Source organism: Ruditapes philippinarum, unplaced genomic scaffold, assembly GCF_026571515.1.
Source record: "Ruditapes philippinarum isolate M1 unplaced genomic scaffold, ASM2657151v2 ctg14279_1_1_1_1, whole genome shotgun sequence".
Lineage (NCBI taxonomy): Eukaryota > Metazoa > Mollusca > Bivalvia > Venerida > Veneridae > Ruditapes > Ruditapes philippinarum.
This window is the reverse complement of record NW_026865592.1, coordinates 2,123-20,905: the sequence shown is the minus strand read 5'-3', so window position 1 is coordinate 20,905 and position 18,783 is coordinate 2,123. Positions and strand designations below refer to the sequence as shown.

Genomic DNA, 18,783 nt, shown 5'->3' with positions numbered 1-18,783 from the left:
ATGCACAATTTAATATTGAAATTATCATTACATTACACAATAAAATATTTTTGTTACATGTTTGTACAATTTGGGAAAAACAAGTCAATAACAAAAAAAGATATTTGATTTTTCTTCATTAACTCACGTAGTATCCGGGTAACGTAAGATTGACAACGATTTTCCGTCACCATACGAAGTTTTCCCAGTTACAACACCTGGTCTGTTGTTCTTAATACTGACAATGTAATTTGAAGATATAGAGGATATTGCATGAGTGTAGGGTCTGAACTGAATTTATGGAACGAATTGAATAAAAACATGTGCGGGCTTCTGGCGAGCTAAATATTATTTTATTCAACGAATTCAGTTCATGGACCTACATAAATGATATATTCTTTGTATCACATACACATATTTAAGTGCAGAATATTATAGTGTAACGTTTGCATTTAGAGCGACTTTGTACCATGTTTGAATTACATAAATAACGCCACGTCAAAATATGCACGGATGTGCAATACCGTTTTATTTACGGAGTCGCAAAAATAGACACCGGTTTGTGTTAATTTCGAAGTAATGATATTAAAAGTTTGACGGAAAAAAAAACTTATATGAACATTTATCTCATTCAGTTCATTTCATACTGTAGGCAATAAATATGGAATAAAAGCAGCAAATCTTTAAAACCTATATCAGAATATCGAACCCTGAAAACAGAGGTAGCAATTGAAATTATGTTAAAGAATGTTTTCAAGTCAAACCATGTCCATTCTGGAGGCTTCACTGCCTCATGTTCAGTTGAATAAAGCATAATCATAATTGCCTCTAACGTAGAAAACCATACAAAATAAACATATTTTGGAAATATTAATTTAAACTTCCTACCGTTACGACCATAAATATAGATTGTACATTCAACCGTATTGATTTTAAGCGGTCTTGTTTTCATTATATCTTACCTTGAATAATTTAGATGAAACATTTGGATTTATAACCATACCAGTGTAGAGTAACTGTGACACATATGAATCGACCTGAATTTTAGAAAAATATGAAACACGTTTTTTTTTTCAACGGTATAATAAGTTTTTGAATTGATGATTTCCTTCTAATGAAGTTTAAGATATAGTAAACAAACTTGTACAATCTCGAATAATTTGCACATCAAGCATCTACAAATTGTATTTATTTATTTAGAGTTATCATTGCGGTGAAAATTGTTTATTATTTTAGCGCAGTTATTGTTTTTGAAGCACATTTTTAGGATATCGAGGAATCATAAAACAATACGAAGGCCACACAAACAGTTTGACAAAGCTTGGTTCACAACGCCGTGAGTGATATATACCCAGTGATATTGGTTTAATCTCACTAAAATTAAAAACAACAACCATACTTTCACTTATTAGCATAAACCACAAAAACGAGTTGACAGAGTACACGCAAAATATTGACAAAATAAGATATCACCACATGTCTATTGCGTCACTAATGCAGAAGGGACTATTTTGACAACGGTAATTTGGAATTTGAGCGCCGTATGCAAAGTGTTATTTACTTCCTTTGTACACTTTGAACACAATATTTTACATCAAAATACATTTTACTAATTATTATGAATATAAGTATGGATCTTGTGCCATGCTGCGTACATTGTGATTAGTAATGAAATTTCAAAGAAAATTTGTTTCCCTTTAATTTCATATCAAACAGGAAGTGATTTCAACAATTTCAAGCGTATTACGCACTCACCCACTTCACTAAACAATTGTTTCTCAATAGTATACTCCTGTTTGGAAGTGTCCGTTATATAAAACAATGATACCCATGTGATGTGACATCTTCCTTGTTATTTCTACATTAAAGTGTTCTTTTTTCTAATTTGTATATATACATGGTTAGCTTTTTAAAAAGCTAGAAGTGGCTCGCCTTGTCATTTCAATGTCCTGCTGTATGTTTAAATGTCAAATTGACAGCTTCCGCATCGTAAAACAACCTGGATAATGATGGAATTAACAAAGAGGAATTCCATTCATAAGAAGGTGGCAATTGGCCTCAAGGCGGTCAACTGAGGATAAAATATATCAATATGCATCCACATAGAAAGAATGAAGTCCCGATGTATATCGAGGGTTGATCTCAAAATTGTCCGGAAGTCCTTTATTCCATATAAGATATTGCAGTTTTGCAGTCAACCCTCGATATACACTTTAACTTTATTGCCCGTTGTATGTTTGTGATATATAAGGTCCCGGTGACCTTGACAATTTGACCTGAAAATGTGCGTGGTAGGTAGAACCCATCAAGGTGTATTCACATATGAAGTTAAATTGTTATAGGTAAATATGTATTGGAATGAGTGACAGCAAACACAAGTCCTATACAAAAACTTGGATAAAGTGTGAACCCTCGGAATCATTAATCACACCAGCTTTACATGAAAATTGCACGGTCGGTTTGATTTAGTTTATACATTAGGGATAATGCAAACAAGTGCAACACCCCCACGCCGTCTAACACCAGCTTGAGCGGTACCCAATTTTCAACACTTAATAGTGTTGGAATCCATGACCCGATGGACCAGACAAAGTCTATATTGATCAAGTACCCCCTAAGGCTGGGCGAATGTTTACTAATGGGTCATGATTAAAATTTGTTTGTAAAAATTCACCAGGCAATGCTACATATCCAATTTTTCATGTCCAGGCTTTGAACTGTCATACAATATGACTTTAATATATTTTCCCTATGAAGGTTAATATAAATCATGACCACCTTAGACGCGGAATATTTTGACCCAAGTGACATGAATTAGATCAGTGTATATCTTGTAAGGGTCCACAAGGCAATACCACATGCCAAATAGTTAAGCTTTGGGCATATTAATTTGAGAAAAAAGGGCTTTAATATGTGTTTTTCATAATTAAGTCCAGGTGTTCCCTTGACACCGGACACATTTAGAAAACTTTGAAAAGGGGCCACCGAAGGATCATTCCTGCAAGGTTTGGTTAGAGGAGCTGTTGTTTAAAGCCAAATAAGACAGCAATTTATTGATAATTGGTTCAAGAAATATCATTAATCATTGAAATACGTTTGATAATAAACCAAAACTGTCAAAACATTTAGTGGTGTGTGCCTTAACTTGAACTGAACATGTATTAAATGATATGACATCAGTGTACAATCCTTTGACTCCTTAAAGTTATCATTTGAAAACCATTTTATATTTAACAAATTATAATATCTAGATATTTGTTTAGCGATTTGAATCAAAATTAAAATTCAACCTGTATTTTATTTATTTCAGTCGTTTTCTGAAAATTATTTCAGATCAGGTGACTCCTTAAAAGATTAAAATAAATTTGAAAACCAAGTATTTGCAAAATTTTGATGAAAAGGAGCAAAAACTATGTTAAAAATAAAATGGTCTGAATCAAAATTTAAACTCAACCTGTTTTTGAAAAAAAAAAACAGATGTATTTCAATCCATTGACTATTTATAGAGTAATCAAGTGAAATTTCTTTGCTTAATTGAGGTTCAAAATGGGCCCTAACTGTGTCAAAATTTAGTTGCGTAAATCCATATTTGATATTGATATGTATTTTATAATGTTTCAACAAACTGCTAAAAAATTTAATTGAAGTGAATTCACTCCCTTAAAGAAAACCATTTAAAAACATTATTTTGTGCAAACTTGAAGATAAAAAGGGAACATAACTATGTAAAATTGTAGTGGTCTAAACACGAATTCGAACTTGACGTGTATTTTTAAACTCCTCACAGTGATTTGATTGGCCACGTTTTGTGAAGCGAGGCGAAGGGAGACTTCTTCGTCAGAGTTTGCAGTACCGGTATTTTATGATATTATATAATCAAAGCACTGAAAGTACTGTTGGAAGGAAATTTTCATAGAAATACCTAATGCGTGTGAATTAAAAACAAAGGAATATGTGCAAGCTTCAATCTACAGCTAGCTGATTTGATGACGTAAAATGTGACGTCATTGTTTCCGTTTTTGCACTACTCATGTTCAGTGGGCTGATAACTAGTTCTTGGCCCAGGGCCCCAAACCCATAAGTTGTGACACTCATAATCAGTTGAAATCATAGGCAATTCTGTTACTAATATAGTAATAAGTGAATTAATAGATAATACTACTGCATTATGCACACAAAGAACCACTCAGTTTGACCTAAATCGGCCATGACTTATATGACTACTTCATAGGAATTCAAGACCATGCCATAAGCATTATTTAATCATAGTTAATGAAGAGACTTTTTATTTTAAACTCAAGGACAAGAAAAGCTCATCATGTGCTTACATTTGTAAGTTCAAACATAACTAATTGTGTTTTAGTATGAAATTGATGTACATGCTGTTAAAGTCATAGCAAAACAAAGAACAATGATTTAAAATAAACTTTTATTGTCAAAACTTGCATAAAAGTAAAAATATATGTAATATAAAAAATAAATGATTAAATATATGGAGATAATGAAATTTAGTTTGTCAGATAAAATGTGTAAAAGGAACTCCACTGAGGTTTTTTGACATGATGAGACTGAAATTTATTTTTCTAGATTAATGTACCACTTGATGTATGTTTTGACCACTACTCTTTGAGAAAAATTTCAGATCATTTGCGCACTTCGTTTTTCAAGAATAATTATTCAAATTGTAAAAAAATTACCCAAAATGAAAGCGTTTAAACACATATCACGCAGATCAGGCTGAGAAAAGCATAAAAAAATTGATTTTCAATTCATTTCAAAGTATATTTCTTCACTATCTGTGCATATATTTCTGTATCAAGTGCCCCGGCTCATTTCTGTAGAAATTCAAATGTTATGTTTTAGGCTTTTAAACCTCAATGGAGTGAGTCCCTTTAAATTATTGGTACATATTGAGGTGATACAAGTTATAACAATCTGAATGAAAGAAGCTTTAATGCAAACGGCCAGTAATATAGGAGGTGCTGTTTTAAGGATTTTTTACATACAAGACTGACATTATACAACAAAATATAGTCAAAAGTAGAAATGTGCCCATAGGACTTGAATGCCTGCGTTAAGAACAATGCTTATATTGAGTGGGTAATCAAAATATGTACATAATTAGACAAGCCCACTGGCAGCATATATCAAGCCTGTTGCCATTATTCAGAACTGAACCTTAAAGCTTCAGATTGGGGAGAAAGATGTATACATAAGTGAGCATTTGTGATAAATGTTATGAAAATCCAGCCATGTATATAGAAATATACTCTCATGTTTTAAGTTATTATTTGACTTTTGATCTAAAGTAGTGACCTTGATCTTTGCAACAGACACCTGATTTTTCATACTACACTCCAACTCACTAAAGACTGTTAAATTTTGTCCAGAGTTATATGAAAAATCTTTATAGATTTCAAAAGCATTCAAATATTATCAGTTATAAATCAATTTTTTGCATATGATTTGGTAAGGAAGGCACAATGTTGTATAAATTTTGTGGAATGTAACTGAAATCATACTTGACCTGTGTTTTGATATATTGTTGAATATACCAGTTATAAATTGAATCCTTAAAAGGTGTACAAATCTTATTGGTTGGCTTACAAGAGCATTTGTTTTCATATTTTACTAGGTAAAGTACAAAGAAATGATATTGTTATAATTTTATGAGCCATCACATCAAACCGTGATCAATGTAATATGAAGTATGGGAAAATAAGTAACAAGAAGTGCATGTTTAACTAAAACAGAATGTATGATTCAGAGGAACACTGTAAAAATAAAGTAAATAATGTTAAAAAAAAACAACAAAAAAAACATAAAAAAAGTTGACCATCATTTGGACTTTCATGAGTTGGCCATGCTAATCTTAGAATAAGAACATAAATAAAATACAACATTATACAAAAGGTAGTACAAAAAATACAATGAGCAAAAGTTTGAAAGTGAACACTTGTTGGTAAAATAAACAAGAATTTGTAACAGAGATACCAACGTCCCCCGCCTCAGGGAAGTTTTATATGAAGCAAAAAATTGTGCTATTTCAAAAGATTGAGGCAGGGATCTAAGGATTTTCAGTCCAAAATTATGATCAATGCTGGATCTGCAAATGCAACAATAAATTTATTAAAGAAATAAAATGAAATTTCAAAATATATCATGTTAAGCTTTGCAGGGATTTTTTGGCTTATTTTATAGCCGTTATTGGGACATATTCCCAATTGAAAATAGTATATTATTTTCCCAATCCAAAGGAAAATATTCCCAATTGAAAGTTACAAAAATATAAATATTGAATAAAGAATTCTAAAATCTTTGAAAATAAGGGCTTCTTTACTGTAATAGTGTTTAAATGTTTGAAGAAGCCATCCTAGGCAGTGATTGCTTGCATACATTTAATCACTGCAAACTTTCAGTCATACATTTTTTCCCAATTTTAACAAAATATTGCTGAAATTCCCAGTTGCATGGGTATGGGTTATGTTCCCAAAATCCTGGAAAAAATCCCTGCTTTGACCTCTAAGTGTGACCTTGACCTTGGAGGTAGGGGTGCAGGTGTTGTGCATGACATATCATCTTATCATTGTGACTATTTGTGCCAAGTATTTTCCAAATCCCTTCATCTATGAAGAAGTTATGGACGGGGCATAAAATATACCATATAACAGACTTTGTTACCTTTATACCTCTAAGTGTGACCTTGACCTTGGAGGCAGGGGTGCAGGTGTTGTAATTGACATATCGTCTTATTATTGTGACTATTTGTGCCAAGTTATTTCAAAATCCCTTGAACTATGAAGAAGTTCTACATTGGACACAATATATACCCTTTAAAAGACTATGTTAATTTTTTACCTCGAAATGTGACCCTGACCTTGGAGGTAGGGATGCAGGTGTTGCGCTTGACACATTGTCTTATTATAGTGAATATTTGTGCCAAGTGTTTTCAAAATCCTTTGATATACAAAAAAGTTATGGACCGGACAAAAAAATACCCTATAACAGGCTATGTTAATCTTAGACCTCCAAGTGTGACCTTGACCTTGTAGGTTGGTGACCGATTGTTGCGCATAACACATCATCTCATTGTTGTGAACAATTGCGGCAAGTATTTACAAAATCCTTTCAAAGATAAGAAAGGTATAGACTGGACACGAGATATACCCTCAAATGGACAATGTTGACCTTGAATGAGCAAGTGTGACCTTGACCCTGAAGGTAAGGGTCTGGTTGTTGCACATCATCGTCTTATTATAACAAACATTTGTGCCAAGTTATTTCAAATTCCTTCAATAAATGACAAAGTTATGGACCGGACACGAAATATACCCTGTAACAGGCTATGCTAATATTTGACCTCCAAGTGTGACCTTGACCTTGGAGGCAGGTGACCTGTTGTTGAGCATGACACATCTTCTCATTATTGTGAGCAATTGTGGCAAGAATTTACAAAATCCCTTTAGAGATAGGGAAGACCGGACACGAGATATACTCTCAAATAGACAAGTTGACCTTGAATGAGCAAGTGCGACCTTGACCCTGGAGGTAGGGGTCTGGTTGTTGACATGACTCATTGTCTTATTATAACAATCATTTCTGCCAAGTTATTTCAAATTCCTTCAATAAAAGCTTGAAGTTGATAAAGATTTGTTCATACATATTTCAACAAGATTGTTGAACAAGAGGGCCATGTGTATATAGGCCCCTGGAGCGGGGCCAGTTTCAACCCCAGGGCTTTTATTTGACCAAACTTGTAAGACACCCGTTAGAAGATGTTTCATGATGTTAAGTTTTTACTACACACATATAATGTAAAACAAAGACCTCTGCACCACCCCCCACCCCGGCATGGCCAATTTTTATACAAGGGCTTAAATTTGAGAAAACTTGGTCGACACCATAAGATGTTTCATGCTAAACATCTAGGCTCTAGCTCATTGGGTTTTTTAAAAGAAGATTTTTTAAGTTTTTACTATACACAAATAGTTAAAAACAATGAAACCCCTGGGGCGGGGCCAGTTTTGACCCCAGGGCTTTTATTTGAACAAACCTTGTACACACTTACCAGAAGATGTTTCATGCTTAATATCTAAACTCTAGCTATTTAGGTTTTTTCAAAGAAGGTTTTTAAGTTTTTGCTATACACATATAAGGAAAATCAATGACCCCCGGGGAGGGGCCAATTTTGACCCCAGGGCTTTTATCTGAACAAACTTTGTAGACACTTACAAGAAGATGTTTCATGCTTAATACCTAAACTCTAGCTATTTTGGTTCTTTAAAAGAAGATTTTTAAGTTTTTACTATATGCATATAGGGAAATTCAATGACCCCCTGGGGCGGGGCCAATTTTGACCCCAAGGGCTTTTATTTGAGCAAACTTGGTAGACACTCACTAGAAGATGTTTCATACCTTTAAAAGAAGATACTTTGTCTAAGCTCTAGCTCTTTGGGTTCTTTAAAAGAAGATACTTTAAGTTTTTTTCTTTTGGTTGCCATGGCAACCAGCGTTCTATGAACAATATTTAGAGGTGACCACCAAAGAAACATTCCTGTGAAGTTTGGATGAAATTGGCTTAGTGGTTTATGAGGAGATGTCATTTAAAGTGGACGCCAGACGAAAAGCGATCAAAAAAGCTCACCCTGTCACTTTGTGACAGGTGAGCTAAAAATAGTTAAGTGATCTTATTTTCCTGGTGAAAAACTGGTGGCTCAATAAAGTTCTATACATATTATGATATTTCGAATATTGGAAAGTTATCTCTAGTTCTTGGTGAAAGACTGGTGACTAGTTTTCTCCTCAATGTCATTTCTTTTTCTAATTAGATTAAGTCATGGTACTATATTCATGAGGCTTTCGACATCACATCTAAGAACTCATTATCCAACATTGCAAAGGGCAGGCAGTCTCCTGATATTCCAATTTCTTTTAAGTTTTATAAAACCACAATATTTCTATTTCTTTAGTGTTTCCGACATGAAGACACATCTACATGTATCTTTCCTTATCACTCCTGCTTTTACTGTTCTATCATATAAGCGCCTCTGTTTCCTGAAATATTTGTTTAGAAAAAGTTAATTGCAAAGTTAAAATTCCACTTGTAAACCCTTGCCGAGCACGAACTTACAGCAGTGAAAGGCTTAAAGGTTTAAAGTCAAGAAACTAAACCAATCAGTCACAGACACCCCAAGTATTTTATCTATTTGCTAAGCAGCAATTTTTTCAAAATTATTTAAATTCATAAATGTGAGTGATTCTGATAAGCTATAGACAGCTAAGTGATGATAAGATGATCATATATGTCAGATATGTCGGAGTGCTAACACTGCTTACTGTGAATATTCAATATTTTAATGTGAATTGTCCTGAGGTAAAAAGGAAAAGAAAGCTGAATTCCTAAATACATGTTACATGTCACAATTGTTCTTGCTATTAATTTTGTTCCTAATTTCTTGTATAAGATATTTAAATACACTGTAATTCTTTTTTATAAATTTGGCTTTTTGTGACAATAGTCTATCCAGTGACCGAAGCTCACTGACTTAAAATAAACTGTCCTGTGTCAGCCTTTAAACAAGTCAAGAAAAAAAAAGCTATTAGAATATAATAATTAAGAAATATCATATACAAATACTTCTAAATAATCATGTACCTCTTCCTTAAAAGCCCATGCTATTGAAAGAAACATTTTTTCCATTTGTTCACTTCAAGGTTAGTCAGATTGACAGTCTCACATTTTAGCCTTTATCTCTCGTGATTTCATTGTCATTGACCTTAAAGCATCCTTAAAATCGATATCCTGCTGTTCACATTCATAAATCTGACATGTAGGCCCAACTTCTGAAACATAAAATATAATTATTATTAGATATACTTATTACATGTTTTGCAGTAGATTACTGAATTATAACAGTTAATTATATTCTGATAATTTCACAGTAATGATTACCAAATATAATTTCACAGTAGCCGAACTATATTTGGCGTAAAAATAAATTATTTATCATTAATGAATGTTTTTTTCAGCGGAAATGTAGTCAATCATAATAAAAAATGTACGTGATACCTGTAGTTCGTAAATATTTACGAATGTTGTGCTGAAAAACATCTAAAATCTAAAAATAATCATGGAATTATATTTTGCTTCAACATTGTGACGTCATTATTTGATGACGTCATGAAGATAAGAGCATGACGTTACGCGGCAAAAAATCAGTAAAATGGTGTAAAAAATCGTTAAAAAAATCATGAAATAAAACAGAAAATTTGTTTGTTTTACATGTAAGATCAAATGATATTTCACTCGTGAACCCCAGCTATTATATTTTCACTCGTGGCTACGCCACTCGTGGAAAATATTGCATCTGGTGTTCACTCGGTGAAATATTTTTCGATCTTACACTGAAACAAACAAATATCCTCTATATATAGTATCCCAATAATTATGTTAGTTGATATCAAATCAATAATTTAAGCAGTGTTCGAAATTAGCAGTAGTCCGAGAGCCCGACTACTAAATTTCTCCTCGGGCTATCAACTTTTCACAGTAACAAGCCCGACCAGGCTACTGTATTTTCAGAGGCAATATAAACAACTGTTTTGAACAAATGAATCGTGCTAGTGAAATGTCTTTTGGACAAGTGAATATTCCAATCTAGTAGTCTGACCAGCCTAGTCGATTCAAATCCTAATTTCTTACACTGTTTAAGAAACAATTTGTTCAAAATTGTCCAAGCATAAAGATTTTTATAGTATGCTATAGTAATTATAGTGTATATACAGTATGTATTAAATGTCTTTACTCATAATCTACTATACTCTCCTGAAATTTCAAGAAAACAACTATCTTTAAAATCCATTTTCTCAGAAGTTGCAAAACCAAGTGAATGAAATTGCTCTGGGTTTGTATTATTCTGTACAACTTCTGATCACAAAAGCTTCAAGGACATTTATGAGTGAGTCAGGTCCTATCCTGAAAGATTGTTGTTCAAGTTTGAAGACAATCCATTCAAAAATAACAAAGTTATAGCCACTAATAGCAAAAATCAAGAAAATTTAGACATTTACCTTGAATGTTAATATGGTGGTCAAGTTAATTTAGTTTAGTCTGGTTTTTTTGAAGGGTTGTTGTGGCCAAGTATGAAGACAATACACCAAGATCTGAAAAAGTTATGAACAAGGTTAAAGTTTGATGACAGCAATGGGAAAGCCGTCATGACTAACAATATATTTAATAATTTTGGCCCTAATGCAAACTGAAAATTCTAGCCTATAAACACTGTTGAGACTAGCTGTTCAGCATTTTTTCAATAATAAATAAATGCAATGATAAAGTCGGTAACTTGCAAGTCTTCTAACATTTTTACAAAGAATGAACATATATATATTTTTTCCTTATAATTCTACAATGATGTTCAGTCATTTATATTATAACAAGATATCGGAAAGATTATAGATATATCAGAAATGAATTGGCCCGTGGACTTTAATGTCAATCATAGAGCTCTTATGCAAAATGTAATGGTAAGCAAATATCCAGCGTGAAATTTTCAAGTAGCCACAAGTTAAATAAAATTATTAAAAATACTTTGTCATGATTCAATTACTGCTGGAAATTGACCCACATGTTTTATTACAAATTTATTACAATCAATATTGTCCATAGAAATAATAAATTAATTTTCAGTCTCTTTCTCTTTGCGCTTTCACACAGATTTGAATTATTCAAGTCCATGATTTTCAGAAGGAAAAAATCTTCGATCATCAAACACTAAAAATTACTATACCAACTGCAAATTGCAGTCTGTGCGAAAGGCTGCCTGTTCTCGGACCTCGCCAAATAAAAATCAAGAGGGCCATGACATCGAATATCAATTGTACACAACAGTTAAATATAATATATTATAAACTTATTTCTATGTTAATCGATAGTCTATATACAATAGAAATGAAAAAGCAAATCCTACACAACAGTCAACACTGTAAATTCGAATCAGGGTCAGATCGGCCCTTAAACGTACTTGGCCCTTGAGACAGCTCGGCCCTATTCCAACTCAGCACGGGTCAACTCGGCCCATAATTACATATTACTGATAATGATTACTTTTCTTACTTTTGATATGTTTTCATCATAACTTTCATGGTTTAACATTTTCACACTAACAGACATCTACTCAAGGATATTGAAAAGTATGTGAATTTGTAGAGAAAGAAAGAATTTACAATTTAAACGCATTTTATGCTACTCCAGATTTTTTGTAAAAAATATCGTTAAAAAGGCATTTGTCATATTAAAAAACAAACAGTATTAAATTCAATAAAATTCATTGTCACAAAAATTCAATCTAAAAACTCTATTTATTGATTAATATTTAACAGTGTTTAAGTAATAGAAAGAGCACCGAAACACGAGGCTATCTGATTTGTACGAGGGGGCGTAGCCCCCGAGTATTAATCAGATTGCCGAGTGTTTTGGTGTTCTTTCTCTTTTGTATCATAGTCAAACATAAAAGCACGTTCCCTGCTGTCACAATATGAAACCCCGGCAAAAATGAACCAATGAACGAACATCTGAATATGACATTTCTGTCGCTTTCCCTTTCTCTGCCGTCACAATATGTAAACCCCAGCAAAAATGAGCCAATCAATGGGCATGCTCTGGAGTGCGGGTAACTAATACCCGCACTCCAGTTAACGCACTGTGCATGTATATGTATACGATTTAACCCTGACACATTTTCAACAGAAAGGTCTCCAAACTATGATACAACATATATTGTCTTGATATCTCTTCTTAAGATAATTATTTATCTTAAAGATAATTTCAAACAATATGTTATTAACTAAATGTAACAGGATGGATAATTCGAGTGTCTTGATACATTTTTGGTTGTTTGAGTTGTTTCCCTTGGTTTCCCGCAATTTTGATCATGTGACTAGTTTTGTCTTTGTTGAAGCGGCTTTGTAAAATCTAAGTTCAGACATTTTCTTAGTGTTTTAAATTTATTTAAAATTTGGATTATTGATAGTTGGTCAGTATGAGTTTGAGTTCTATTTGGTTATTATCAGTGTTTTAAAGAGTGTATATCATAGATTTGTTTTTAATTAAGTAATGATTGTGGTCTTAATTGAAATATCATTAGTTTTCGTGGTTTGAGAATTGTTTCAGAAAAAGCAGTAAATCTATCTTTCTATTAACTTAATATCACATTTCATTCCCATCACTTTGCACATTTTGTTTATTATAATTTGCAGAAATTACAGCACAGAGAGTTTGGTTGTATGTGTGTTTTGGAGAAGATGATGTAATATGATATAATTGTACATTCAGTTCCACAAACTGGTAAGTTTGGATATTCTTTATGAATGTTATGTATTTTATGATAATTTCATTAAATGAACTATTTATGTTAATGACAGCCAATAGAAAGCATATAACTATATTATATGTTAATGTACCTATGAGTGATATGTGCAATGTGTTGCAAATATCTATTTGTAATTGATCAACTAAGTAAGGATGTTTTTATAATTGATAATTATGCTTTTCAGATATAGGAACTGGATTTTACTTTATTTTTATGTTGATATAATTTGTTTACTTTCAGAGTGTCAATTGATTTGATCGAGTCGATTGAATGAGATTTATTGACGATTCATTGACGATTCATATAGTTTGTCGATCATTGATTGGTTTACTGATGTTTGGATATATATGTAAGATTGATATACATGTATGTGAACTGGAAGATAAATAAATACATTAGAACTGTGCACAGTTATTTGTTTGGAAAGACATCTTTGATCCATATTTAGACGCCGCAGCGATATAAGAATAGAACCCAATTTCTTGGTTATTACAACCTTTCAATTTCAACCAAGTTACATAAACAATCTAAACAATCTATATCCTAATATATGGTTTTAATAGAGGACCGAGTTGACCTGTCCCGAGTTGGTATAGGGCCGAGTTTACCTGTAAATTCAATAATGTAAACAATCCTTGACCTAATTTCGTTTGTCTAACAAATTAACATCTGCAAACACAAAACGATTTTGAATAAAGAAATAAAAGCATTTCCACAAACCTTTGCGATGTTATTCATCAGCAAATCTATGTCTTGGAAGTTGGATGGAGAAATCTGAAAAACACGAACGTTATTCTGTCGATGCCGATGGTACGAACAATGGCGGCCGGGTGTGCCCTACTAGTCAAAACCAAGTTTTACCAAATTGCATCCGTTAATTCCAGAATACTTTTGAAAGACTTGTATTGTAATCTTGTTTTTTATTATTTATATAATAATATTTTTGTTTCAAACGCTTTGATTCTATGAAAGTTTGCGAACCATTTTTTGCGAAAATAGTACGCTTTTTTAAGGCCACATATTGTATCCATTGTTTCCTCTTGAGTTATTGACGTAAAAAAAATCAGCGGTGGCATAAAATGCTATTCAATAAATTGCTAAATATATACAATAAATACTTTCATTTCCCTTCGGTTGACTTACATGTGAATTTTTCAGCATCTCTGCTACAAAATTACACCTTATTTATATTCAATTTATTGTACATAGGTACATGGACACAAACTTTTCTTTGGCCTAATGCGTAATAATACTGATGTTTTTTTTCCGTACACGTTTAAGATTATGTTCCATTGATGTAAGCTAACATTGAATATCATCATTTCAAGTTTTTTTGAACATCAGCTTTTTCTTCAAGTCATCCACGTTTGAAAGTATACATATAGTTCTGCTGCACTACTTTCTTGGTCGCATTAACTACTTATTTTCTATTGAGCTTAAACAGAATGCAATTAGGTGTTGTTCGTTCTTTTTAAGATATTGCAGACCGATACTATAGAAAGGAAATTTTTTTTTGAAAAAATTTCCTTCCAAAAACAGTAACAATCCATGTTTACTTCAGTTGTTATTATTTGGAAACCTATTTTTAAAAAATGCTCTTTTTGGCTGCTATATAAGATTAAATTTGATTTGTCAAATAAATTTTTCAGTCTAGCTAAGACAGAAAGTTTTAACCGCTACAATATAGAAAAATACTTTGAAAACGTACTGACACTTGAAATAAAACAACAATCAAAATGGTACATGTAATTGTTACTGAAGTATTTAAAGTAAGTAAGCCCTGAAAGTGTTTCCTGTTGCAAGGACAATATGTCAAGTGTGGTTTGAATACATGAAATTAGATTTTTTAATTCATATCTTCATTAAAATTTGTTTGCTTGGTACTTAAGATACGATTCAGCAAGTGTTTTGTCAGGGGTTCAAGGTTACCCACTTAATATTTACGCTGTAAAAATGAGTCGTTTTAAAATGCGGAAAACGGTCATCAAGCGGTGATAATTTATATTAATACATGTATAGTGCAGTGACGAATTGTTTTTTCTTCTTTTTCTTTTTTTTTGCTTACATACAACTGATGCACGTACTGTTTAAAAACTGCACAATTCTGATTAGAAAAGCGCGACGTATTATTTAAAAATGACATCAACTTTGACGTCACGTTTCTATAATTACGTCATTTGACCACTTTGTTGAAAATGTGATTTCACCGCACAATATCATATTAATAGCGATAGAAAAATAATTAAACTATAATACAATAATAATTATAACTGAACTCATAATGTTTAAAGTAACTAAAAACAATACGGAAGTTTTTTATGGTCAACACTGCTGAAGTTAGAAGCACTTGTCAAGCAAAAATATCAAAACATCTAATAACTGTCATATGTATTCAAAGTAAATGCCCAGAAATAGACTATACATATATATGCCCACGCATATAACTTAAAGGGAGATACCAATAACCTCAATAATAATATGCATAGTACATACAACAGTAATGTCATCTTAGTAAAAATGATATTCTTTGTGGTGAAATAATGTTTACAAATATATTCTATGTCTGAAATACATGTATAGTTTTTATCATGTCTTTTTTGTCAGCTTTGTAATACTTTTGCTATATTGTTACAAATAAATTCTGCTTGAAAAGGTCCATAATCTAGTGTACCAAATGTACTTGCCAACAAAACTTATCAGCTAACTAACTGTTAAAAATGCTACTTTATAACAATTTACACCACATTACATTTGAACTGTTTGACTATAATTGTATATCTACAATTGTATGCTGCATAAAGTAAAATGTTTCGTCAACTGTGTTAGAATGATATGCTACGTTATGCTTCACTAGACTATGCTGTTTTAGTTGAGCAGGGCTATGCTGTGTCTTTGCTGTGCCGTGATAAAAACTTATCGCACAACATACTCTCCCCTTTTTACCTCTTAATCAAATATGACCAAAGTGAAAAATAAATAGAAAAAAAGTGTTTGGAAATATGTGGTTTTGTTTCTCATGGCATATAATATAATTATAAAAGTTAATGAATATAAATGTGTCAGTTTCACTTTGAATACACTAGCATGATTAAAATGTCGATCTTGTAACATTAAGAAACATTGTATTATTATTTATAAATATATTTTCATTCAGACTGACCTGTTTCAAAAATGCTATAATGGAAAGTGAGGAACTGGATTCAGATCTGTTTACGAATTGGGTTCGAGGCTCAAAAGGACTAGAATACTTACAAGAAGGTCTTCAAGAATTTGTTGGAGAAAAGGTACTGCAATGTCGTGACAATACCCTTCAAAAGATAATATTGACATTACCATCTGGATCACCACAGCAGTGCAAGCAGTGTACGTCAAATAATCTTTCTCCGGATCATTTCAACACTACAAAGGCATGTAACAGACGCACATGTACCCAAAAGAATCCGACCAACTGTTTTGGAAGCAGACCTGTCGGGCGTAGGAAATGCCCTGATGGCATTTGTAGTAAATTCTACGACTCAATTATAGACGAGCATGTATTTAAAGACCCCTTATGGAAAAACACTGACCCAAGTATGTGGTGTTCGGATCCTAATGGGTGGAGTTATGCAAAATGTTTCCAAACAACTAAAGGTCCAGGGACATCAGCTAAAGGTACAGATGCTGCTGGTCTCCTAAGCATTATTATAAACAACACGTCAATGCAAAACTTTGTGACCAGTATTAATCCTCATAACAATGCTAGTTCGTTTCATTTGGTAAGTACAGAAAACCGCCAAAAATTAATAAATAATTTTATATCATCAAACATTTTCTTTAATTATTGAATAGACTAATTGTATAGCCATTTTATTAAAAAAAATAACCGCAAACAAAATCAGTGTGTTGTATATTCAGAAAATTGATGTAAACATTCAACTGAAATATGAATTCGAAATGCAAGCTTTCTTCAGTTCTTCAGTAAAACATTAGAAGTATAAACACATTAAATTACTTATTAAAACCAAATATTTCTTTTACCATAAGTAGAAAAATAATGTTCTTTATGTTGATACATGTATTACAAAAATCAAAACAAAAACACACAAAAACACGAAATAATCATAAGAATTATGTGATTCCCCTTCTACATGAGTGTATTATAAAACTTCTTTCAGGCGAGAGATATCCGTAATAAAATCTTACATAGCCCAAAGCTTGAAATAGACGAAACAACTGTGTGTTCTTATTTGGACGCGTTCATTGTAGTTCTTCAAGATCCAAAGTGTCTGATTAACGATGAGGCATCAAAGAAAGCGGTTCATAAACTAACACAGGTACATAATTTTATTATAGAAATACAAATATGTTATATTAATGTGATAAGTGAGTATATGCTTTGATTTCAAGTGCTCGTTGAACTTCTGAAGGGAAGACATCCGGTTGTATTTGAGTTATTTCGGTATATTACATTTAAATAATGACTAAATACAAAGGCCAAAGGAAAGTTTTTATTAATTACATTAAGCTTATTAAATCAATTTTCACTTTCTCTTATACTCGGTGCTTGGTTGTGCATGCACATTTGTCTCAAAACTGATGATTTAACATTGCACTACAAATGTTTTGATCAAGGGACAAGACAAAAGAAAACAACTATGAGGAAAGAACAATCATGGGTCAATGTCAATGTTGCTGAAATAGAAAATAAAAAAGTTCCAGGCTGATAATTTAATTTGTAGGAATATGACATGATAAGACCATAAAGTGCATAGCTTATTTGAAAAAAGGTATATGACTGCTATTTGACTCCATGGGGTTAAGGTAAGGGTCACTGTTACTAAAAAAAACAAAATTGTTTCAGATTAATAGCTATAGTTAGGGACTAAGTATGTAGCCAGCAGTTTGTATATTTAATCGATATAATGGAATATAGAAGTTGAATGAAGAACAATTTAAATGACTTATACTGTGGGATATTTGACTGACAAATTGATATTCGGAATATATAAAATTGTGATAAAGTGATTTTTTCTCTTGATTGATTAATAAACTTCTTTAAGAGCCATATCAAAATTGTTCAAAATAAAGTTATGGAAATCAATTAATATAAGTTTTCTTTTGTTGTGAAAAAGTAATGTTCACACTGGCGTTATTCAGTTTTTTATTGTGTAGTATGTTCTTGGCTACGGATAAAGGCAAAATATGGAGAAATGATAAATACTTAAAAAATATGATAATATTTGATGTTTGCCAATAAAAAATACATCATATTACAATAGAATTATCTATTGTAACTATCATGGCATACCTTATTTACAGAACAGTATGTTCGTTGTTTCCTTAATCACGAACACGTACTATTACATAAGCATTTCCCGGGGGACTATTTTATGGCTGCATACATTTTCCACAGCGATGTATAATTATGTCAAATATGTTGAAAGCGTTTATGTTC

The 18,783-nt window shown here is 32.1% G+C and overlaps 1 protein-coding gene and 2 long non-coding RNA genes across 4 annotated transcripts; 2 read left to right on the top strand and 1 right to left on the bottom strand.

Annotated features, from left to right (window-relative positions):
* Positions 1–4,391: 4,391 nt before the first annotated feature.
* LOC132729651 (uncharacterized) lies at positions 4,392–14,853 on the bottom strand. Of its 2 annotated transcripts, none has more exons than XR_009625649.1 (4): positions 14,070–14,853; positions 11,050–11,142; positions 9,635–9,822; positions 4,392–9,033 (listed from the first exon to the last, which is right to left on the bottom strand). It is a non-coding gene; the product is annotated as an uncharacterized LOC132729651 (long non-coding RNA). The 2 variants fall into 2 exon arrangements; XR_009625650.1 differs by lacking the exon at positions 14,070–14,853 and adding an exon at positions 13,868–14,023 and having other exon boundaries at positions 11,050–12,824.
* Positions 12,834–13,901, top strand: LOC132729652 (uncharacterized). Its single transcript, XR_009625651.1, has 3 exons — positions 12,834–13,013; positions 13,237–13,324; positions 13,590–13,901. It is a non-coding gene; the product is annotated as an uncharacterized LOC132729652 (long non-coding RNA).
* Positions 14,854–16,497: 1,644 nt separating the features above from the next.
* LOC132729653 (uncharacterized) lies at positions 16,498–17,662 on the top strand (the record flags this gene model as incomplete). Its single annotated transcript, XM_060715456.1, has 2 exons — positions 16,498–17,104; positions 17,504–17,662. Coding segments are annotated over exons 1-2 (735 nt in total), but the record flags the coding sequence as incomplete, so codon positions are not given.
* Between the last annotated feature and the right edge of the window lie 1,121 nt (positions 17,663–18,783).